This window comes from Carcharhinus amblyrhynchos, chromosome 4, assembly GCF_965287045.1.
Source record: "Carcharhinus amblyrhynchos chromosome 4, sCarAmb.v2.hapA, whole genome shotgun sequence".
Taxonomy (NCBI): Eukaryota; Metazoa; Chordata; class Chondrichthyes; order Carcharhiniformes; family Carcharhinidae; genus Carcharhinus; species Carcharhinus amblyrhynchos.
This window is the reverse complement of record NC_137327.1, coordinates 53,704,081-53,728,620: the sequence shown is the minus strand read 5'-3', so window position 1 is coordinate 53,728,620 and position 24,540 is coordinate 53,704,081. Positions and strand designations below refer to the sequence as shown.

Sequence of the window (24,540 nt, the reverse complement as noted above, 5' to 3'; positions counted from 1 at the left end):
TTCAAACTCATGAAACATTTTCATAATTTCTTCTTACTGTTTCCAATATCAGGAAGATCAGTAACCAGGAGGATGCATAATAAGGTAACTAGCAAAAGAGAGAATAGTTTTATGCTGTGGTACCTTCGACGCTGGAAACTGAACCAGCAAAAACTCACTGCCTTTCTGGACTGCAAGCTTTCTTTAGTATGGAGGAACATGCTCTTACAGACAAGTACACCATTTCTTTCCAAGAAAGAATAAATGCTGGGGCAGCACGGTGGCATAGTGGTTAGCACTGCTGCCTCACAATGCCAGGGACCTGGGTTCTGTTTCCGGCTTGGGTCATTGCGCAAATTCCATACATTCTCCCCATGTCTGCAAGGGTTTCCTCCCACAGTCCAAAGATGTGCGGGTTAGGCGGATTGGCCGCACTAAATTGCCCCTTAGTGTCGGGGGACTAGCTAGGATAAATGCGTGGGGTTGTGGGAGTAGGGCCTGGGTGGGATTGTGGTCAGTACAGACTCAATGGGCCAAATGGCCTCCTTCTGCACTGTAAGGATTCTGATCAGTCACATTTTATGCATCAGCTTCAATCTAATTTCACATTCCATGAGATGCTACTGTTTTACCATTTGACTCATTTCCCACAACTTTTATCCATTTCTGCGCATATGTATTTGTCCTTGTATGCACAGAAAACCAATGATATAATTGGCCAGATGTGCCAGCAGCAAATGCAATCCAGTTTTAAAAGGTTAGAATATTGTTAACAAAGTTATGTATGTTACAGATTTTGTAAAAGAGAGAAGTCAATTCTATTTGCCTTTATATTATAAAAAGAGACAGTGCAGAGAATAGAAGCATGTTTCAGGTATTATTGAGTGAGCTGCCAGGGTTTGAAAACATACCATAGAAAAAGATAAAGCTAAAAGGGATTATCTAAGCAAAAATGGGTACTGTTTTGTTCTGAATAAAATAGCTGTTTCTAGCTCCAAAATCCACCCTCTAGGTTTACTGATTTTCTTCTCAGTTTCAATTCTCATTAAGATTGCTCCATGTTTGTTGAATTTTGCTTAAAAAACAGAAACTAAATGGAAAGGGTGAATACAAGTTTGGGGATATGAATAGAGTTCTGATCTACGTCACTCACAATGATGTCACAGAATGAAACAATGCAACTACACAATGTGTTCACTGCTTCTTTTGCTAGTGCAGCCTCATAACGCTACTCACCTACAGCTGACAGAGACACTGACGGCTTTCGTGTATCCCTAAAGAGGCAGAAAAACACTTGGTGAGGGTAATTTGCTCCATGACTGTAATAATAACAGGTATGTTCAGGTACATCAATTCAAAGCTGACTTTTACAAACAGGTGATTTTACGTTCAACCCTCCAATATGCCAGCAAATAGGAACCCCAAACTCCAATTTCACACAAACAATGATCCTATTTTTTTATATAAAAACCTATCATGATGGTTAAAAGTTTCCAAATCAAACCAGTAAGAAAATTATACCCATTTCCGTTTGTTTGGCCAATATGGAGTTCATACTCTCTCTCTGTGAGGAACATCCTTTATAATCACATAGAGAACTTGTTAAAATGTTAACAAAGTCAAGACTTAGGAACCCTAAGTTTGCATTGGGGTAGTGTTAAGCAAGTTTAACCTGATTAAACTGCACAGCTTCCCAATACTGAAGAATAGAATGCTTCCTACTGCTTATCCTGCTGGAACTAATTTATCCGTCGAGCAGTGGCCTAATTCATTTCTTATTCACAATTACCTTATGGATGGATGTCACAATAATGCACCGAAGGCCTCTTTCAATGCAGAAAGCTGTGAAAAGTCATCAAGAAATGCATGCTAATGCAGTTCCAACTCATTATCAAAGTTTTTTGCACCACAAAATCAGAAATGTTTTTCCAGATGAACAACAGTAAACAAATGTGATTATGTGGATTGGGCTTTGTGTAAAACACAAGCTGTCAAATGCATTAAGGTAGATGCAGTCTCTTTTAGGCTTTTATATATGCAAGTAATCATATTGCTGTCTTCCTCCCTCCTCACCATCCAAGGCCTTAAGCACTCTTTCTAGGTGAAGTAGTGATTTACTTGTGCGTCTTTCTATTTGGTTTACTTGTATTCACTGCTGCTCACAATGCAGTTCTGCCAGAACTACAGTCTTAATGCAGACTGGGTGAGCGCTTCACAAAACACCTTCAGTCAGTCTGCAACCATGGCCCCAACCTTCCAGTTGCTTGCCATTTCAATTCTCAATCTTCCTTTCATATTTCTGTCATCAGCCTGCTACAATGTTCCAATGACAACCAACACAAGGTGGAAGAACATACCTCATCTATGAATGAAGCACTTTACAGCTTTTAACATTGAGTTCAACATCAAACCGGAAACTCTGTCCACCATTCGGATTCACACCTGCCTCTCCCCAAGTGCCCATCTGTGTCCTGTTCTCAAGTTTTGCATTCAAAGCACACTGACACTTTTTCATTATTGACACTTTGTTATTTTGTTTTCAGAAGGTACTGACCTTTATTCTGCTGTTGACACCCGCTTTAGTCTTTAATACTATCATTACAGCTCCCTTTGTAATAAAAGCAAATTACTGCGGATGCTGGAATCTGAAACCAAAACAGAAAATGTTGGAAAATCTCAGCAAAGTCTGGCAGCATCTGTAAGGAGAGAAAAGAGCTGATGTTTCAAGTCCAGATGACCAGCTTTGACAAAGGGTCATCCGGACTTGAAACGTCAGCTCTTTTCTATCCTTACGGATACTGCTGGACCTGCTGAGATTTTCCAGCATTTTCTCTTTCGGTTTCACTACTCCCTTTGTCTTGGGTTCCATGACATCGTTGCCATTTAATCTCTGCTGACTTGCAACCTATCCCTGAAGTTCTATTTTATTCCACTTGCCCCTCCTCACTTACTCAACAGCATAGAACCTATAACATTTCCATCTCTCCCCAGTCTTGAAGAGTGATCCGAGAATTGAAACATAAATACTGTTTCTCTCATCACATATGCTGCATGACCTATTTTTCAGCATTTTCAGTTTGATTTCAGATTTCCAGCATCTGTAATATTTTGCTTTAATTTTATCGCTATCTAAAGTAGGCCAATCCCTGTCACAAAGCCAAGAGCTGAAACTCAGCAAGAATAGCCATCTCCATAATTGGTGCAATGCTTCCAGTATTTTCTTGCTTGCAAAAAGAACCCACATTTATAATGTACCTTACTTATGACCAAAGGAATTACGGGCAGGATTAGGCCATTCGGCCCCTCAAGTCAGCTCCAACATTTGGTTAGATCAAAGCTGATCAGATTGTGGCCTCAACACTGCCTATTTTCTTCTAGCTTTTGACTCCCTTATCAACTAATAATCTAACTCAGCCTTAATATTCAATGGTCCAGCCTTCATTGTTCAAAGGGAAAAAGATTCCATGGACTAACAACCTTCAGAGAAAAAAATTATCCTCATCTTGGTCGTAAATGGGCGACTTTTATTTTTAAACTATGTCCCTAGTTCTGGTGTCACAAAGGTAAACATCCTCTTTGAATCCATCCTGCGAAGTCCCCTCAGGATCATATATATTTCAATAAGATCGCCTCTCATTCTTCTAAACTTCAATGGATGTAGGCTCAATCTGTCCAACTTTTCCTAATCATCTCAGTGATCAGTCAAGTGAACCTTCTCTGAACTGTTTCTCATGGAATTATATCCTTTCTTAATATATATTCAGCCTTCAATACCATTATTCCCAGAAAACTCATCAACAAACTCCATGGCCAGGGGCTCGGCTCCTCCCTCTGCACCTGGATCCTGAACTTCCTAACCCACCAACCACAATCAGTAAGGATAGGCTACAACACCTCCTCCACAATCATTCTCAACACCGGTGCCCCACAAGACTGTGTCCACAGCCCCTAACTATACTCCTTATACACCTATGACTGTGGGGCCAAATTCCCCTCCACCTTGATTTTCAAGTTTGTTTATGATACTACCATAGTGGTCAGATTTCAAACAATGATGAGATGGAGTATAGGAAAGAGACAGAGAATCTGGTGACAGTAATCTCTCCCTCCATGTCAACAAAATGAAGGAGGCAGTCATAGATTATCAAAGTGTAGTGGAGGACATGTTCCTGCTGTCTACATCAATGGGGACGAAGTCAAGTTCTTAGTCAAGTTTTACATCAACAATCTGACCCCTGCATTCCAACACTAAAGTTAAGAAAGCCCACCGACTCCTCTACTTTCTCAGAAGACTAAGGAAATTTGGCATGTCTGCGACAACTCTCACCAACTTTACAGATGCACCAAAGGAAGCATTCTTTCTGGTTGTATCACTGCTTGGTAGGTTTCTTGCTCCGTCCAAGGCCACAAGAACCTACAAAGGGTCATGAACGAAGCCCAGTCCATCACTCAAACCAGCCTCCCACCCATGATTCCGTCTACACTTCCCACTGCCTCGGCAAAACAGCCAGCACAACTAAGGATCCCACACATCGCAGACATACTCTATTCCACCTTCTTCCGTCGATAAAAAGATATAAAAGGTCTGAGGACACATACCAGCAACTCAAGGACAGCTTCTTCCCTGCTGCCATCAGACTTCTGAATGGAGTTGATCTTTCTCTGTACCCTAGTTCTGACTGTAACACTACATCTGCACTCTCTCCTTTCCTTCTCTAAGTACAGTATGCTTTATATATATAGTGCGCAAGAAACAATACTTTGCATTATATACCAATACATGTGACAATAATAAATCTAATCAAAACTGTACACTTGCTTAATCTATCTTTGCTAACTCCTTATGTCCTCTTCACAATTTACTCGCCTACCAATCAGTGTCAGCAACAAATTTAGCAACCATATGTTCAGTTCCTTCATCCAAACTATTCATTCAAATCAGGCTTGTCCAAACTCCAGGTGTTATAAACCAATCTCCAAATTCTCTATACCCACCCCACGGACTCAGGCTTCAAATTATGGATAAATTAATGAAAGATCTGCAAGGATCTGCTTGTGCAGACAGAGACTGATTCTCTACTGTGTTTGCAGCTGATCAGATCATCAGCGAGCTGATCAGCAGTAAATTCAGCAGGGAATCAGATCCTGAGTGGATGAACAATGAGTATTGCAAAGGTGATTGGTGGCTCCTTTATTTACAGAGTGCACTTCTCATGCCCACCTGCAAAGGCACTGGCCCCTGAAGGAACATATGATCAAGATGGCAGAGTGAGTGGCGAGGCCAAGAAAAGCAGAATGCAAGGGCTTGGGTGTGGAGCGATAAACAGGAAACAACAAATGTCTAGCAATCAGGAGGGGCTCTGGAAAGTCTGGGGGACAGAAGGTGGGCAAATGAGTGCGCAAGTACTTGGCAATCAAGGGGCTGGAAAAGTAGCAGAGCAGCTGGAGGTTAGAGATGTAGCAGAAGAGTTGCGAGAGTCGGCACAGCCAGCGGATCAGCTGAGGGGCACAGCCTGCCTGAATGCGGCCAGGCTTGAGATCGGCTGGAAGTCAGGTCGGCCCATTAAGTGTTCCTGGCAACCCTCTGTTAAGCAATTTGTTTGCACACACGTGTGCGTGTGTGTGCACGTGCGTGCATGTGTGCTTTTATGCAACAGCAAGAAACCCCCCTCCTCCCCAAGAACCAACCACAAAGCAGGTTGGGAGAGGAAGAAAACCCAGGCTGAAAGGCAAACTGCTTCTAAAACCTACCTCCATATGCATTCTGCCGAAGCCTGCATGAACTGTGCACCACCAGCAGCAAATGCAAGGTCACTGTTTGTTGAACCTAACTCCTTATCTAAGGCTGGGTCCTCACCCCTTCCCAAGTGACCTAGGGGCCTAGTTTGTCTCTCTAACTCTGCGTCTTATGCAAAAAGGCAAAAGTAAAGGTTTAATTGGCGAACTCTGCTGCTTGGCACATTTTAATGGACACTTCTATTAACTACTCTTTTTTTGAGATTTATTGCTTTGACACTAATATTTTTGAAATTCATATTTAATGTTGCATGCATCCTTACTGAATCCTATCTTACTGAAACTTGATCACTGGCCCCTTGAGTGAAGGGAAAAAATGAAATATGGCTCCCCAATGGTAAAGGTTAGTCAAACCGAATATTAGTGGTAAATAGTTGAGACCTCAGCGCTGCTCCCTGCGACATTCCAATAGTTATAACTTGACTACTCAAATATTCACCAACTTATCCCTAATCTCTGCTTCCTGTTAGCTAACCAATCCTCTTTCCATGTTAATTTGAGGTACGAAAGCCTCATCCTGAATACTTCTATAAAATACATAATATTTGCTATTTCATAACATTTAATACTGAAAAAATTCTTAAAACGGCTAAACCGATGAAGCTATGTTGCAGTTTCAGATAAACTCACACCTTATCATCTCTGAGGAGACACTAAAGACCTAACTGTGGACCACCCAGCCCAAATTCAAAGAGAACGATACAAAGACCATACAAAGACCATCTGCTTTTGATAATGCATGCTTGCCAGATGATGACTGATAGCGTGCTACATCAAAAAACCCCAATCATAATGGCTGAGACATTTAGCAATCTTCAAAATCCAGCCACATTCCAAATGATGGATATGCATGGGAATCATGTGACATTGATCTCTGGCTGGATAAATAAGTTAATATTGTCTGCTAAGCTGAACAGTTCAATCTGCTCATTATCATCTGTCTGTGTGCCTCATAGGCAAGGAGCTCTATATATCAACAATATGTCAAAGTCCATTGAATGAACTTACCTTTTATTACACTGATCTTTCTCTACACCCTAGCTATGACTGTGACACTACATTCTGCACTCTCTCGTTTCCTTCTCTATGAACGGTATGTTTTGTCTGCATAGCACGCAAGAAACAATACTTTTCACTGTATATTAATACATGTGACAATAATAAATCAAATCAAACAAGTGATCCTATTTCATTTCAAATGGAATGTGACCTGGAGATGGTGTTGACAAGTAATGAATCAATTTCGCTGAAGGTGAACCTAGCGTTATCTTGCAAACCTCCCTAATCTAAAGTAAAAGATAGGCAACATCCACAACCAAAACCAAAACAAAAAATTTGCAGCCTACTGGGAAAGAGCAGGCATGGGAGTCTAATTGGAAAATTCCTTCAAAGATCCTGCGCAAGTCAAATAGCTTCCTTCTGTTTGGATACAGGATGAGGATTTGATCCGCATCCTGCCAACAAGAAGGATTTCAACATCTTCATTCCCACTACCAAACAGGATTGTGACAGTTACAACAGCATCCATCACTAAACAGATTATCAGGTGCCTCCACCAGTCTTCCAACATTTACCACAACAGAGTAGTTCAGATAATCTCTTTAAATATAATGAATTAATCTTAACCGCAATTACTGCCATGTGGGTGGACTACTAGTATGTCTTGCATCTAATTCTGTACATGTTTCCCTAATTTATACGCTCATAATTCAGCATTTAAAAAATTGCCCTCTTTCCGACACCAGCAAAGGTTTTAATTTTTACCCACCTCCACTCCCAAAGTCCTCGACTTACTTGATATCCCAAATGTAGATGTAAGTGTCAACAGAGCTTGTAACAAGCAGCTCCGGTTCAAACCATGACCACTCCAAATCACTAGAAGGGCAGACAAAGAAAACAACTTGAAGAATTTATATGCAGAGAACATGTCAGTAAAAGAAGAAGGGAACCCGACATGGTTGCAAGCAGGTATCTTAGAACAGATTGAAGAGAATTCAAACAGAATTACATTCATCGCAACCAAATATCGCTTCTCGCATCAGGAAAATCATACATTTCATGATTCTTTGCTTTGCACATATTTTGATTACGTATATCCCATTTTGAGAGAATAACCCTTTTTTTCTTGATTGTCTTAACACAAACAGACATTTATATAATAGCCAAAAAGTATTAAAATATCCTGGAGACATTATAAGACAAAATATGAGACACAAGCTATTAGGGCAGATGACTAAAAGTTTGGTCAATTAGGTTTTAATGAATGCCTTAAAGGAGAGAAGCAAGGGTGAGAGTTGAACAGCTTAGGCTAGGCAGCTGATGATAGGTGACCAATGGTGAAGTGATTGAAATTGGGAATGCTCATGAGGCCGAAAATCAAGCAGCACAGATATCAGTAATATTTGTAGGGCTGGAGGAAATTATTGAGATTGGGAGGAGCAAGACCATGCAGGAATTTGTAAACAAGGATGCGAATTCTGAAGTCAGGGATAGGTCAGTGAGAACAGGAGTAAAGGTTTCAATGGAACCTGGTGAGAGTTGAAGCAGAGTTCTGGACGGTCTCAACTTGATGCAGTATGGAATGCGGTAAGGAGACCAGAAACATCTTAGGAAAGTAAAGTCTGGGGGTGGTGGGGGTGTTGGCACAGTAACCAGAGGCCAGGCTAGTGCCCCAGCAACCTGGGTCAAAATCCCACTACTGGAATTGGTGGAGTTTAAATTCAATAAATAGATCTGAAATATAAAACTGATTGTACATAAAAAGTTGATTTTCATCCAGTTCACTAATGTCCTTGCCCAGTGTGACCTGGTCTACATGTGATTCCAGACTCACATCAGTATGGTGGACTCTTAACTTCCTTCTGAAATTACTTACTAAACCATTCAGTTCAAGAACAATTAGGGATGGCCTTGCCAGTTATGCCCACATTACTGGAGCTAAGGGTGGATGGGATGAGGGAGAGGGGAAAAGAAGCTAAGGATTACTTTTGCATTCCAGGATCGAAACAATTAATCAATCAACATCCTGCTTCTCATCCCATCCCTGGTGTTCTCACCTTCCTACACAAATGTATATGTTGAAAGGGACAGCAGTTTTAGGCTGTCAGAGCAGTCTGCAAGTCCAAGTTCCTTGTCAGAAGCTGCTCAAAATCACAGACATTTCATAATGAAAACAAATCTAACAGAGAGTCACTGGAACCAACAGAACAAAAACAATCCCTCTCTTTCCAGGAGTAAGAATAAAAGAAACAAAAAATAAACTGAGTAGATTATTCAGTCCTTTGATGTTTTTAATATGCAGAAATCTATCAATCTCAGTCTTAACATATTTAATAATTGAACTTCTACAGCCCTCTGGGGCAGAGAATTCCAAAGATTCACCCTCAGAGTGAAGAAATCTGTCCTCATCTCAGTCCTAAATGGCTTGCCCTTCATTCTGAGACTGTCCACGTTTCTAAATATCCCAGCCAGGAAAAAAAAACCTTTGTGTAACTATCCTGACAAACCCCAAGAAGTCTGTATGTTTGAATGAGATCACCTCTCATTCTTCTAAACTCCAGGGAATAAAGGCCCAGTCTATTTAGCTTTTCCTCAAAGAAAAATCCCTCCATCCCAGGAATTAGTTTGGCGAACCTTCGCTGTTGAGAAGTGTCAACTGTTTATTACTCAATCTAGAATTAAAGAGAAAACAATTGGTTCAAATCAAAATTATTTATTTAACAGGATCTGTAAGGCTGTAAGAGTCAGTGTAATATATCCATTTTATTTATGCAGAGGATGTAATTCCAAACAAAATACCTTATAACGCGAGTATGACCCTGCAGTGAGGTGTGGATCTCGCCATTTCCATCATGCCACTTGTAGAGATCCACTCGCTGGTTACACTGAAATATATAGCCAGATATTACCACACATTAACTACAAAACAGAAACTTCGTCAGTACACTACCTCAGCAAGTTGAGTCAAGGTTAGATCTCCATTCTACCACTCCCAGAACGATCAGGGATGAAGTTTTATCCTTGTGAGATATTAATGTTTAATCTGAAAACTCCAAGTGGGTTTGAATAATCCTACTTGTATGTGCATTTTACTTAAACTCCAATAGGTGCACTGACACCAAAAGGAACAATATTGGTATCAAAATGGGACATAAGAAATGCTGATAATGGAAGGACATATATGTTGTTACTCTCACATGGCTCAAATGAACAAGACAAGTGAACACAAGATCAGAACAATTTTGGGACTATTGCACAGCAGATCTGAACAAACATCACACGTCAAGCTAAAGCAAAAGCACTGCACCGTCACACTAAGACACAGACTAAAGTCCTGAAGTAAGCACATCAATTGAGCATACTACATTATTACCAGACATTGTGTCTTTACCTGGACCTCTAGCAACTCTGTAAGACCACTGTTTATGAACCTATCCAGACACCAATTGTCTTTTCTTTTTAAATATATTTTATTCTCTCTCTGTTCCTGAGGTTTACAGTAGACATTGTAATAAATTGTCTTACTTTACAAATTCTAGTGACTTTGAGTATAGAAATGCAGAGGGACCTGGGAGTGCAAGTGCACAAGTCTCTGAAGGTGGCAACCCAGGTGGAGAAGGTTGCAAAGAAAGCTTATGGAATGCTTGCCTTTATAGGAAGGGGTATAGAGTATAAGATCTGGCGTCTAATGCTTCAGTTGTACAGAACGTTGGTTAGACCGCATTTGGAGTACTGCGTCCAGTTCTGGTCACCTTACTACCGGAAGGACATGGACACCCTGGAGAGAGTGCAGAGGAGGTTTACCAGGATGCTGCCTGGTATGGAAGGACTGGGTTATGAGGAAAGATTGGGTAAACTGGGGCTCTTTTCCTTAGAAAGATGGAGATTAAGGGGGGATCTGATAGAGGTGTATAAAATAATGAAGGGTATAGATAGAGTCAACAGTGGCAGGCTTTTTCCCAGATTGGAGACAAATATCATGAGGGGTCACGAGCTAAGGGTGAGGGGGGAGAAGTATAATTTGGATACTAGAGGGAGGTTTTTCACACAGAGGGTTGTTGGGGTATGGAATGCACTACCAAGTAAGGTGGTGAAGGCAGGCACACTGGACTTGTTTAAGGGTTACTTAAACAGGCACATGAATGAAACAGGGATGGAGGGTTACAGGAGACGGTTTTAAAAAGGGTCAGAGCCTCGGGTCGATACTGGAAAGGTAATGCTACATGTTAACGTCTTGTCTCTTTTAATCCACAGGTGTGTCGGTCCACCTTGTTGTCTAATGAGGGGCATGCACACGGTGGGTCGTGCGTGGGCTGCTCTTGGATGTTTCGAGAGTGGCCTAGTACTTTGCGTCGTTGTGCATGCTTAAAACTGGACCAGCAGATGGGCACCACAACAGCTCAGTGACTATCACTGCTAGCTGTGCAGACACACGGATTTGGGCCAGTGTCTGTGGGAGTTTGCGCATTCTCCCTGTGGTTGCGTGGGTTTCCTCCGGGTGCTCCAGTTTCCTCCCACGCCCTAAAGATGTGCTGTTAGGCTGATTGGTGTAACTATTCTCCCCTGAATCTGGTTACAATAGGGATACCATACGCGTACACACGGGTCAAGGTAGATGTAGGAAAATGCTTTGTTAAGATGGCGGCACAGGCTCATTGGGCCGAAGGGCCTGTTTCCCGTGCTGGGTTGTTCTTTGTTCTTTATACTGCCTGAAGTCATTTAAATACCAGAACTGATGAAGAATCACAACCTAACATAGAATCAAAGAAATATTTAGTTCAGGCTGGCTCTTTGGAAGAAGTGCAATGCTTTTTGTAATGTTTAGCTCCATCACACCAACTCCTACCCATTTTCCTTCTAATTTTTCCAAGTTCCTAACTTCAAGCACCTGTGCAATTCCCTTTTAAAATCACCATTCCAGATAGAACATCCGAGATCCCACTAGCTCAGTGAAAAGATTTTTCCTCCTCTCCTCCTCGTCATCTTTTGCCAACGTTGTCTAGTATTGATCCACTCACTAGAAGGAACAGTTTTTTCTTAAAAATTCTGAGAGTCAATTCTTAACCTTGTCTCTTCAAAGGAATACAGTCCTATGTTTTCTAACCTCTCATCATAACAGAATTCCCTCAACCCTGGTAAAACTCCTCTGAACAATTCCAATGCTCTCATGGATTTCCTGAAGCCCAAAATAGTCCACAATATTCCAGGGGAAGGCTAAACTTTTATTCATAAATTTCTTACATGATCTATTTACTTCTATATTCCAGCCCTCATTTTATAAACCCATGTAACCTCTAGAGATTCTTTAAACCAGCTTATCATTTGTGCTGTCACTTTTAAGACAAAGGCTTCCTTGTTTATCTACCTTTATCAAAATCATGCTATTGGGAGTATATTGTTTTTCAATTCTAGCCCTCCCAAAATGCATCATTTCAGATTTCTCCCCACTGAACTTCATTTACCACACTTCTGCCCATTTCACCACCCTGCTTGGTATCAAAGTCTATCTTCTACATTATCTAATATGTTGCCAAAGACACTAAGTTGTTGTTCTCAAAATCTAATCAACCAGCTGTGCATTTCAAATATTTCGTATTTGAGACTTCTGATGCTTACAGATTTTCCTTTTCATCTCAGTAACAAAGCTGAAGGAAGTTTGTGATACTTTTATCTTTATTCTCATATAGAGAAAATTACAGCTCAGAAACAGGCCTTTTGGCCCTTCTTGTCTGTGCCAAACCATTTTTTGCCTAGTCCCACTGACCTACACTTGGACCATATCCCTCCACACCCCTCTCATCCATGAGCCCGTCCAAGTTTTTCTTAAATGTTAAAAGTGACCCCGTATTTACCACTTTATCCGGCAGCTCATTCCACACCCACCACTCTCTGCGTGAAGAAGCTCCCCCCCTCTAATATTCCCTTTAAACTTTTCTCCTTTCACCCTTAACCCATGCCCTCTGGTTTTTTTCTCCTCTAGCCTCAGTGGAAAAAGCCTGCTTGCATTCACTCTGTCTATACCCATCAAAATCTTATACACCTCTACCAAATCTCCCCTCATTCTTCTACGCTCCAGGGAATAAAGTCCTAACCTATTCAATCTCTCTCTGTAACTCAACTTCTCAAGTCCCGGCAACATCCTCATGAACCTTCTCTGCACTCTTTCAACCTTATTTACATCCTTCCTGTAACTAGGTGATCAAAACTGTACACAATACTCTAAATTCGGCCTCACCAATGCCTTATATAACCTTACCATAACACTCCAACTTTTATACTCAATAATCCGATTTATAAAGGCCAATGTACCAAAAGCACTCTTTACGACCCTATTCACCTGTGATGTCACTTTTAGGGAATTCTGTACCTGTATTCCCAGATCCCTCTGTTCAACTGCACTCTTCAGAGTCCTACCATTTACCCTGTACATTCTACTTTGGTTTGTCCTTCCAAAGTGCAATACCTCACATCTGTCTGAGTTAAATTCCATTTGCCATTTTTCAGCCCATTTTTCTAGTTGGTCCAAATCCCTCTACATGTTTTGCAAACCTTCCTCACTGTCCACTATACCTCCAATCTTTGTATCATCAGCAAATTTGCTGATCCAATTTACCACATTATCATCCAGATCATTGATATAGATGACAAACAACAATGGACCCAACATCGATCCCTACAGCACACCACTAGTCACAGGCCTCCACTCAGAGAAGCTACCCTCCACAACCACTCTCTAGGTTCTTCCATTGAGCCGATGTCTAATCCAATTTACTACCTCCCCATGTATACCTAGCGACTGAACCTTCCTAACTAACCTTGTCAAAGGCCTTGCTAAAATCCAGGTAGACAACATCCACCGCCTTCCCTTCATCTACTTTCCTGGTAACCTCCACGAAAAACTCTAATAGATTGGTCAAACATGACCTACCAAGCATAAAGCCATGTTGACCGTCCCTAAAAAGTCCCTGTCTATCCAAATATTTGTAGATCCTATACCTTATCACACCTTCCAATAACTTGCCCACCACCGACATCAAACTTACTGGCCTATAATTTGCCGGATTTCTTTTGGAACTGTTTTTAAACAACAGAACAACATGAGCCACCCTCCAATCATCCGGCACCTCCCCATGAATACTGACATTTTAAATATGTCTGCCAGGGCCCCTGCAAGTTCACTACTAGCCTCCCTCAAGTCCGTGTGAATACCCTGTCCAGTCCTGGGGATTTACCCACTCTGATTTGCCACAAGACAGCCAGCACCTCCTCCTCTTTAATCTGTAAAGGTTCCATGACCTCCCTACCTGTTTGCCCTATTTTCGTAGACTCCATGCCTGTTTCCTCAGTAAATACGGATGCAAAAAAAAACCATTTAGTATCTCCCCCATCTCTTCTAGTTCCATACACAGTCTACCACTCTAGTCTTCAAGAGGACCAATTTTATCCCTCACTATCCTTTTGCTCCTAACATACCTATAGAAGCTCTTTGGATTTTCCTTCAATCTGTCTGCCAAAGCAACCTCATGTCTTCTTTTAGCCCTATGCCAGGATCCCTAATGAGTTAAAGCTAATTTAATACTTACTGAAGCTGCAAAATAGTGGGAGGAGGTTTCATGTGGGTTCCATTGCACTGCTCCAATGTCCCATTTGCTCTGTCTTGCAATCTTTCTTGGTACTTCTGAGGGAGCATCTAAATTTATAATATACAAGAAACGGCGCCTGTGAAGAAATAAACATTTGCAGTGACAAACCAGTGCTGCTGCATCCATAAAAAGGCAACTTTTGCCATCTCTACATATCCTGCCAAACCATAATGAAAAACTGCTCCTATTGTGTGCAGTTATGCTCATTAAAAATCAAGTAGAGTGACTGAAAATACAGTAAGCAAATTCCCATTCTTGCTGGAAATTTAAATAGAAAATATTAAATCTTTCCAGCTCCTTTCCTATCTTCACTGAGAATTTATGGAACATGGCCAGTGCTCCCAATTTGCTTACACATTGTTCTGCAGAAGCACCTAATAGATTTGAGCAGTTCCAACTGATAGAGGCAGAAATGGAAAAGGAGCTCATTCAGCTTCAAGTGGTTGCATCAGAATGGCAATGTCAGCAAGGACTCCTGTGGTTGCCTATCTGATCACTACTAGGTGAAAGGAATTTGAGAAATTCTTATTCAGCACAGATCCAGAGCACACAGTGACTCAAAATTCAAAACAAATTGTTCTACAATTTTTAATCACACTCAGATGGGGCATGAGGTATGAGAAAACAACACTGATAATAATAGGGGTACTGACAGGTTTGAATAAAAGTGGATGAATGCAGTGGGTACCTTCAGTGTACAAGGACCATTCCCATCCTTAAGAGTACTAATAATAAATCCTTAAAAATCTATGCCATTCCCCATGCCCATATAGATTGAGAAACTGTGATAATTCTTCCCCACACAATGCAACAATGCTGCTCATGTGTACATCAGGCAACACTTCCAAAATAACATGGTGGATACCATGCCAGAGGGACTCAGGCTAGAAAACAACTTCTCTACAATCGTCATGCATAAACTGGAACAGCTACAGGACTGCAAAACACAGCAATGGTACTGATTTTCTCCTGAAAGGTGATACGCGTTATCAGTAACTTTTCTCGTAGTATTGATTTGCTGTTCAATGGTCAGCAATCCGTCAGTCTCAAATGACTTTGTGGTTTCATAAAGTTACTTAATCAGAGTATATTAACTGAAGCAAAGGCAGACACAAAACTAGCACTTTTTCAGTGTTCGGTGGGTAGGTACTGTCTAAATAGAACCTTCATCCCCATTTTCTAATATAAGGCTGAACATTTGGATTGAATATGACTATTAATTGTAACAGGAACATTAAGAAACATGTAAACTACAAAAAACGATGCAGCGTCCTGTACTTCTTTATACTCCCACATCACAGTAAGTAGGCTAGTAGGCAACAAAACTGAGGATACATTAATGGATGAAAACCAACACCTGGTTTACACTCAGTTACTGCCCGTCCTAGAACAGCTGCTTACCCAGAGAGCACTGCAAGCTGGCCATGGCAGTTCACAGACATCGCAGTTGCCTAGAAATAAGTAAATCACAAATTAACATTTTAAACAAAAGTGCATCAGAACAATTCATTGAACAACATAAACATGGAAGCAATTGATCAACTTAGTGTCAAAATTGTTTCATCTTGAAGATTCTCACATCACAGTCCCAACAGGACCTCAACAACTTGGTTGAGTTGGTCTAAAAAAAGCAACTTGGATAACCTATGGCACTACAAAAAATATGGACCATCCATGTGGTTCTGTATGAAGTCTGTCACTGTCATCCTGACGCGTTTATACAATGGTTACAATTAATTGTGCATTATAATCAAGAAGCAACCACTTGAGGAAGGGATTGGGGGGGCAGGGGGGCATGATTCCAAGTCAACACTTTTGTCATGTATTCATGTCTACTTTCTTATCCAGACCACATCCAAGAATTGTTCTCATATCCCAACTCTTTAAACACGTTGGAACTCTCATTTGCAATATCCTGAAGGACATAACTGCCAGATAGGGCCTACGGTATGCAGTAAGGGAAGAGCCTACTTGACCTTGTCCTTGCCAATCTACCAATCGCAGATACATCCGTGAGTTTTGGAAGGAATGACCAAGGCCCAACTTAACACTTAGGATACCCTTTATATGTTACTTGCTGGCCAAGATCAATCAAACCATAAATTAAATTTAAAACATTATACTCAGGCAAATTCGATAACCAATTATCACAGTAAGAAGTCTCAGAACACCAGGTTAAAGTCCAACAGGCTTATTTGGTAGTAAACGCCACTAGCTTTCGGGGTCTGCCCCTTTGTCAGGTGAGTGGGAATTCTGATCTCAAACAGAGCATATAAAGGCACACGCAGTTTACAGAATACTGATTAGAATACAAGTATATGCTGTGTTTGTGATCAGAACTCCCACTCAACTGATGAAAGGGCAAACCCCAAAAGCTAGTGGTGTTTACTACCAAATAAACCTGTTGAACTTTAACCTGATACTGAGAGGTTTCTTTTTGTGTTTACCCCAGTCGAATACCGGCATCTCCACGTCATGACTAACCACTTTTCACCCAGACCTGATTTTAAATTAATTGCCTCTGTGATCCTGCACAGTAACTGATTCATGTTAGAGTTAAAAGTCATTGGCGAACATTGTGCTGCTTTGATTTAATTTAGTAGGTGTGTGGATGATTAACAATGGTAATGTACAACAATTGTTAGCAACCCCCAATAAAAGCATTGCAGGACCAAGCTAAACACAGCTATGTATGAAACTACATCATATTCCTCAGCAAACTGTCCTGACAGAATCACAGAATATTTCAGCATAGACGGCAGTCATCTGGCCCATTGAATCTGCACCAGGTCTTCAATTAGTTTCTCTCCCTTACTCTTTCCCCATATCCCTGCTTTTTTTTTCTCCAAATACTTATTCAACTCTAATCCCTGAATAAGATTAATGTATTTCTTTAAAAAAAAAAATCACTGCCAATCATATCTCCATAAGAAATTGCAATCAAGCACAAGTGACCTTTTTATCCTTTGTGCACTTAGAGAATTTTGTCAACATTCGACAGAATCTGTGGTGTACATGCGCTACAGATCACTTAAGTCTGAACTGCCAGGGCAATGTGGTTTTTACATGCATGCTATAGTCTGGTGCTATAGTTAATGATGGTCAAGGCTCCAACTTTCTTTTCATCACATGACTGACCAGGATTTTCTCCTACTGTTACCAACTGCCACTGGAGTGTGTTGGAAGGATTTGCAGTTTGATGATCATCCTGTTTGGTCACATCATGAATGCACCTATGTGACCATCAAGTACTTGGCTGGGTATCAAACCCAGTGCTTCTGACTTGGGGACAAAGATGCTACCCAATGTGCCGCAAAACCTCCTGTATTTATAAATCACTTTGTACAAGTTCAGCATGGTGCTTGAAGCCAAAACCATTTTACCCAACTATCTTGACATTTCATAAGATGCCTTATATTATCAAATTGAATCCACCATTTGAAGAATTTGACCCACTGCTATTGCCTGGAGATTTGTACATCACATCCTGATGGAAAAGGTCCATTTTTGATCTTGAAGTTAGGAGGTAGATGATTTTTGTGCCTTACACAGCAGAAGTGGGGTATGCATCAGACTTGCACCATCTAATGCAATATCCTGCACCTGATAACCAGGTTCCCATCCACAATCTTTCCAAAATTCCCAGTTTCTGCTTTACTCTTCCTCTCAGTCTCTCCAAACCACTGTTTCGGCAACAGCCCTCAAGACAGTCGGCAACTACCAGACAAGGTCAGAACAAGGACGGGAACACAGATTTAGCTCTAAACAGAACGTGGTCAATGTATGGAGCAGACTACACAGGCAGATAATAGCACACATACACAATCAGAAAAATGCTGAAAAATCTTAGCAGGTCTGAAAGCATCTGCGAAGAGAGAGCAGAACCAACATTTTGAGTCTGGATGATCCTTCAAACAGAGAAAGCCCAGCACATTGAAAGCAACAGCTGGTGCAGTAAAGCCACCCATCCTACAGACTACTGCTGAATGCTGCACCTTACAGTGTCTTGACATTGATTCCTTTTCCGTAAAAATTAAACTGTGAGCTACATTTGCACACCTCATGATATGACCAAGACACCTCCAGGAACAAAGTTCAATTTACCAGCCAGCCTGCTGCTCTCCACAGCATGGGGCTTGCAGGGGGAAGGCGAGCATACGCACAACTCTCGGTGGTATGTTAAACATTAACAGATATTTTGAAAAAGCCCTCCCCTGTCCAATACTGCAGTTGCACATCTGGGAGATGGATCTTCATTCTGCTGGCTGCTGCCGGTGAAGACATTCGTGTTCCAGTTAGCCCCCTTTAGGAATGCTCCCAGCTTCATTAATGACAAGAATTTTCCAGGCTCTCTCACACACTCTCCTCCTTTGGCCACATTGGAGGCAAAGGCAGAAAAGCTGCTGGTGGACTCATTCCCATTCCATCTCCTTTTATTACGTTTTTTGTCTTCAGCCTCTCTGAAGATGTGAAATGGGTTGGACTCATCGCCCAGCAATTGGTGGGAGTGATTGGTGACAGCGCAGCCAAACTTTTCTTGCATGGTGCCAACAGTTCAGCCAGAATAACTGCTCCTCATCTCCAATCACAGATTCTGTCTCTGGAAAAGCAGGGGAGAAGGAACCTGTGACTGGATGAGCTGGGGCTCATTTGTGATTGGAAAAGCAGCTCCTCACAGATGCTTGACTGTCCCACACTTGCTATTCCTCCAATCACAATTCTGTATTTGCATTACTTTTCCACTGTGATTGGCACTTTCAATTTCAAAAAGACATTTCAATCATTCCATCTCATTTGATGAGGTGAAGCCCTGAGACAAATGTAAAATGGTGAATTTCCAAAATCTCAGTAATTTTTCATTCCTTAGCATAGCTTTTTTTTCAAATATTGGCCAGATATAGAATCATCACAGAATCCCTACAATACTGAAGGAGGTCATTCAGCCCATTGAGCCTACACCCACAACAATCCCACCAGGCCCTATCCCCATAACCCCACATATTTACCGTGCTAGTCCCCCTGACACTAAGGGGCAATTTACTATGGGTAAACCATCTAACCTGCACATATTGGACTGTGGTAGGAAACCGGAGGACTGAAGTAAACAAACAGACAAGGGAAGAATATGGAAACTCCACACAATCACCCAAGGCCAGAATTGAACCCAGGCCCCTGGTGCTGTGAGGCAGAGTGCTAACCTCTCTGCCACTGTGTGAAACCAAAATCTAGTCCAGTCTATTAACTGAGACATGTGCAACACCTCCTACCCATTACTGAATGTTGGTTGACTGCATGGAGTTTGCACGTTCCCCCCGTCAACATGGGATTCTTCCTGATGCTCTGGTTTCCTCCCACAGTCCAGTGCCAGTTAGGTGGATTAGCCATGCTAAATTGCCCCTTGGCATCCAAAAATATGTACGTTGAGGATGTTAGCTGGATAAATGTGTGGGCTTACAGATAAAGCGCAGGTGGGTCTGGGTAAGATGCTCTCTCAGAGAGTCAGCGCAGACTTGATGGGCCTCCTTCTGCACTGTAGACCCTATAATAATTAGGAATATCCCAGACTACATTCCAATTCTATACCAAGTTTGTTGGTAACAACCAGTCCACTCTGATGCAGGGTTGGAAGTGGCCTTGGGAATCACTTGAAGGGAAGGGAAAATGCATCAAGGATTCTAATCAGAAACACTGTGTGGGATATTGGTTTAATGCCAGAATAATATTCAGCTGTGGTGCCAATTCCTGCACCCCAACACTGAATGACCCACCAAGATTCACATAATAATAATGGCCACCTAGAAAAGATACCAATAAGTGGTTATAAAGTTTTCAAGAGGGGGCCAAAAAATGGAGCTTTTTCTGCCCAAATAGAAAATTATCTACACATCTTGATTTGAATATCCACTCCTTTGCATTTATCACTATAAATATATATAAAACCGTCTGGATTGTTAATGAAGGATATAATTATGATCAAGTAAAATACAAGATCATTACTGGCAAGGCAAACATTGAATGTCTGCACACAAGGCAGACTTTCAGCCCTTCTGCCCATTCCACACAGCACTACAAATTTGGTCTATCAAGGTGTTTAGTCAATTTTGTTTTGAAAGTTAAGATTGAACCTGTCTCCATCACACGCTCAAGCAGCATGTTCCAGATCCTAACCACATGCTACTTAAAAAAGATTTTCCTCATGTCGCTATTGGGTCTAAGTACACCATTGGCTCTAAAGTACTTTAAGACATGGGTTGATCATTAAAAGTAGTATATAAATGTACGTCTTTCTTGCTTTTAAATCAGCGTCCTCTGGTTCATGATCCATCCTTCAATGGGAATAGTTCATCTCAGTCCACTTTGAATGGACCCCTCATGATTTGAGTGCATCTCTGAAATTGCCTCTCAACCCTCTATTCTCCAAGAGAACAATTCCAGTTTCTCAAAACTATCTGTGCAATTAAAATCCCCCATTCCTGGAATCTTTCTCTGAATGTTTTTATGCACCCTCCTTAAAGTCTTCACATCCTTCCTAAAGCATGATGCCCAGAATTGAATCCAATACTCCAGTTGAGGCCGAATTAGTGGATGACAAAAGTTCATCATAACTTCTTTGCTTTCATATCCTCTGCCTCAAATCCACAATATGCCTTTAATAACTAGAAACACATTAATAAAGAAAATTCTCCTGAAGCACTTCAGAAGCTCAACTTTCTGCCCTTTACACTATTATTTAAAGTCCCTATTATATTACACAGTCTTTCCACCTAAGTTCTCTTCAAATTCGCTCCTCTAAATCTTTCCCACTCGTTAGTGATCCATTGTAGTATGCCACCATTATTGAATCTCAACTCTAAACTGATTGTCATTCTGGGCACCATACTTTGGAAAGGACGCAAAAGCATTCTAGAACGTGCAACTTTTTTTAAACAAGCATGTATGCACTATTGAGAAATTTCAGTTACATGGATAGAGAATTAGGGGTTTCCTCAAAATAAAAATTATACAAGTTTTGATTGAGGTTTTAAAAATCAGGAAGTTTTGGACAGAGTAAAGATAAATTATTCCCACTGCCAGAAGGGTTCAGAACCAGTGGACACAATTTAAGATGAATGGCATAAGAACCAAGGTGACAGAAGAAATGAACTTATGCAGTGAGTAGTTAGGATCTGGAATGCACAGTCTGAAAATGGCTTTCAAAATGGAATCGGACAATTATCTGAAGAGGAAAGAAAATATAGGGCTACAGAATAATGTTGAGGGTGCAGTTGTTGCCACAGACACAATAAGATAAATGGCCTCCTTTGTGCTGTTACTCTTCTGCATTCAGCACCCACAGGTCACCAATCTTTATTTATTTAGCTTTACGTACATAATTTATTATATTTCCTTATTCAGACCCCTTAAACAGCTTCTGAACTCCACAGCATTTTCTCAGAGAGTACACGTTCTCCCCATGGTAACACTCCCCAGGTTACCTCCAGGTGCTCAAATGTCTTCCCAGAACCCAAAATACGTGATTAGGTGCACTAGCTCTGCTAAATTCTCCCTCAGTGTACTCAACAGGCACTGGAGTGCAGCAACTAGGGGATTTTCACAGTAATTTCACTGCAGTACTAACGTAAACCTACTTGTGACACTAATGAATAAAAGTCAGCTCTTCAGTCAGTCCCAAAGAGTCATTCATGTTGATCTTGAAACATTAACTATTTCTCTCCCCTCAAGTGATGCCAGGCCTGAATTATAGTGTTTATTTCAGAATGCCAGCATCTGCAGTATTACTCTTTCATCCTAGCTCATCTCTTGGCACTGGGTCAATTTGGAAAATTGGCACGAGTGGTTGCCTAATGTTACTGTTTACAGTTTTAAAAAAACAGCATAATGATCCATAAATCAGCACTTCCCGCAATACATCACGAGACCATGCACAAGAACAGCTTCAATCAGCCAAGTTTCAAATCCTGCCCAAAAGCAGAAGTGCAGTTTGCTGAGTAGTTTAAATTAAGTGAGGTGCAGGAAGAGCACACAGTCTGAAGCCACAGTGAGAGGACTGGGTCTTTAAGGAAAGGGAGTGAGGGCTGGCCCCGCGCATGGGCGCTCTCCTTGCCTGGGCCCTGACTGAGGCAAATCCTCGGGCAACTCTCGCCCCTGCCCGCGCTCAACTGGCGTTCGTTCTCCAAACGCGATCTGAGTCCCCGTACACCGCTACGACTGCTCAGCGTGCAGTTACCTGCGAGTCCCTAACCTCCACCACCACATTCTCGCTGCTCCACCGAGCCGCCATGTCACGGACGGAGTCAGCGACCAACAACAACACGGAACGTCATCGCGCTGTGCGTAACGGCAGACGTTATCGCGTAAGCCAGCGTGCCGCCGCTAAGGCGCGGCCTATCCGAATGTGAAGCCTTTCCTGCAACCTTCGTACAATTGATGTGGAGTTGCTGGCGTGGGCACAGTATGAAGTCTCAGAACAACAAGTTTATTTAGAGTCACGAGCTTTCGGAGCTCTGCTCCTTCATTAGATGTGTGTGTTTACAAACAGGGCATACATAGACACAAACTCAATTGCAAGGTAATGGTTAAAATGTGAGTCTCAATAGGTAATCAGATCCTTAAAGGTACAGACATTGTGAGTGGAGAGAGGGCTAACCACAGGTTAAAGAGATATGTATTGCCTCCAGCCTGGACAGTTAGTGAGATTTTGCAAGCCCAGGCGAATCGTCGGGGTTTACAGATAATGTGACAGGAACCCAAGATCCTGGTTGAGGCCGTTCTTGTGTGTCTGGAACTTGGCAAACAGTTTCTCTTCGGTGATTCTGCATTGTCAAGTGTCTTGAAGGCCACTAACCTGAAGATGGGAGGCTGAATGCCCTTGACTGCTGAAGTGTACCCTGGCAGGAAGAGAGCACTCCTGCCTGATGATTGAATCACAGAACGCAGAATGGCCAAGCAGAAACTGATAGCCAAGTTCCACATGCATGAGGATGGCTTCAATCAGCACCTTGGGTTTATGTCACACTACCTGTAACCCCCATGATTTGCCTGGGCTTGCAAAATCTTACAAACTGTCTTGGCTTGAGACAATTCACACCACTTTAACCTGCCCTTAACCCTCTCTTCAGTTACATTATTTGTATCTGTAAAGATTCACATTCCAATCACTACCTTGCAATTGAGTCTATGTCTATATATGCCCTGTTTGTGAACCTATCTTTCCACTCACCTGATGAAGAAGTAGCACTTAGAAAGCTCATGCTACCAAATAAACCTGTTGGACATTAACCTAGTGTTGTGAGACTTCTTACTTTATATTGTAATGATATAATGGTATTAAATTAAATTAAATGGTATTAAATGACAGTATATAAACATACTGGACTTCAGTTTAATGTTCAGTTTGTGCTCAATATGCTCAGCTATTTACAATCAACATTCAGATCATTCCAGTGAGACTTCCTGGTTGTCCTATTTTGCAGATCTGCCACGAACATGTGACAAACTGACTATTTTTAGAGACACAATCAATGTATTCAAGTTGCACTGTTGTTATGAATATGGATACCCTTGCTTGACTGCTATTTGTCATTCATCCCAATTTGAACAAGGAAGAATCAACTACGTTGCTGTTTGACAGTAGTCAAAATACCAGTCCAAAGGATTTTGCAATCCAACTGTTCTGCAAGACTCATTGATTTAGGTACAATCAATATTATGGCACCAAGAGTACTCAAACTTTCAAGCTTTATTACTTGTGCGGAAGGAGGACACGTAAGTGGTGGGATGTCGAGATGGCCAAGCGGTCTAAGGTGCTGCAGCCAGGTCGCTGTCTCGAGGCATGGGTTCGAATTCTACTCATGACAGTTAGTTTGGGGCGGCACGGTAACACAGTGGTTAGCACTGTTACTTCACAGCTCCAGGGACCTAGGTTTGATTCCTGGCTTGGGTCTGTGTGGAGTTTGCATATTCTCCTCATGTCTGTATGGGTTTGCTCCGGTTTCCTCCCACAGTCCAAAGGTGTGCGGGATAGGTTGGCTATGCTAAAAATTATCCTTAGTGTCCTGAGATGTGTAGGTTAGAGGGATTAGTGAGTAAATATACAGGGATTTGGGGGTAGAGCTTGGGTGGG

General features: G+C 41.6%; 1 protein-coding gene across 3 annotated transcripts in view; it reads right to left on the bottom strand.

Moving 5' to 3' along the window:
* Positions 1 to 22,733, bottom strand: part of wdr59 (WD repeat domain 59) — an 84,086-nt gene extending 61,353 nt beyond the window's left edge. For 2 of the 3 annotated variants that reach the window (XM_080187165.1, XM_080187166.1), the window contains exons 1-6: positions 22,645 to 22,727; positions 15,819 to 15,868; positions 14,358 to 14,493; positions 9,574 to 9,659; positions 7,570 to 7,650; positions 1,216 to 1,253 (exon numbers count right to left, since the gene is read on the bottom strand). In XM_080187165.1, coding sequence (XP_080043291.1) covers positions 1,216 to 1,253; positions 7,570 to 7,650; positions 9,574 to 9,659; positions 14,358 to 14,493; positions 15,819 to 15,868; positions 22,645 to 22,698 — 445 coding nt within the window. In that variant the 5' untranslated portion in view covers positions 22,699 to 22,727. Of the gene's footprint in view, positions 1 to 1,215; positions 1,254 to 7,569; positions 7,651 to 9,573; positions 9,660 to 14,357; positions 14,494 to 15,818; positions 15,869 to 22,644 lie in introns of all 3 variants that reach the window. The other variant, XM_080187167.1, reaches the window with a different exon arrangement.
* Between the last annotated feature and the right edge of the window lie 1,807 nt (positions 22,734 to 24,540).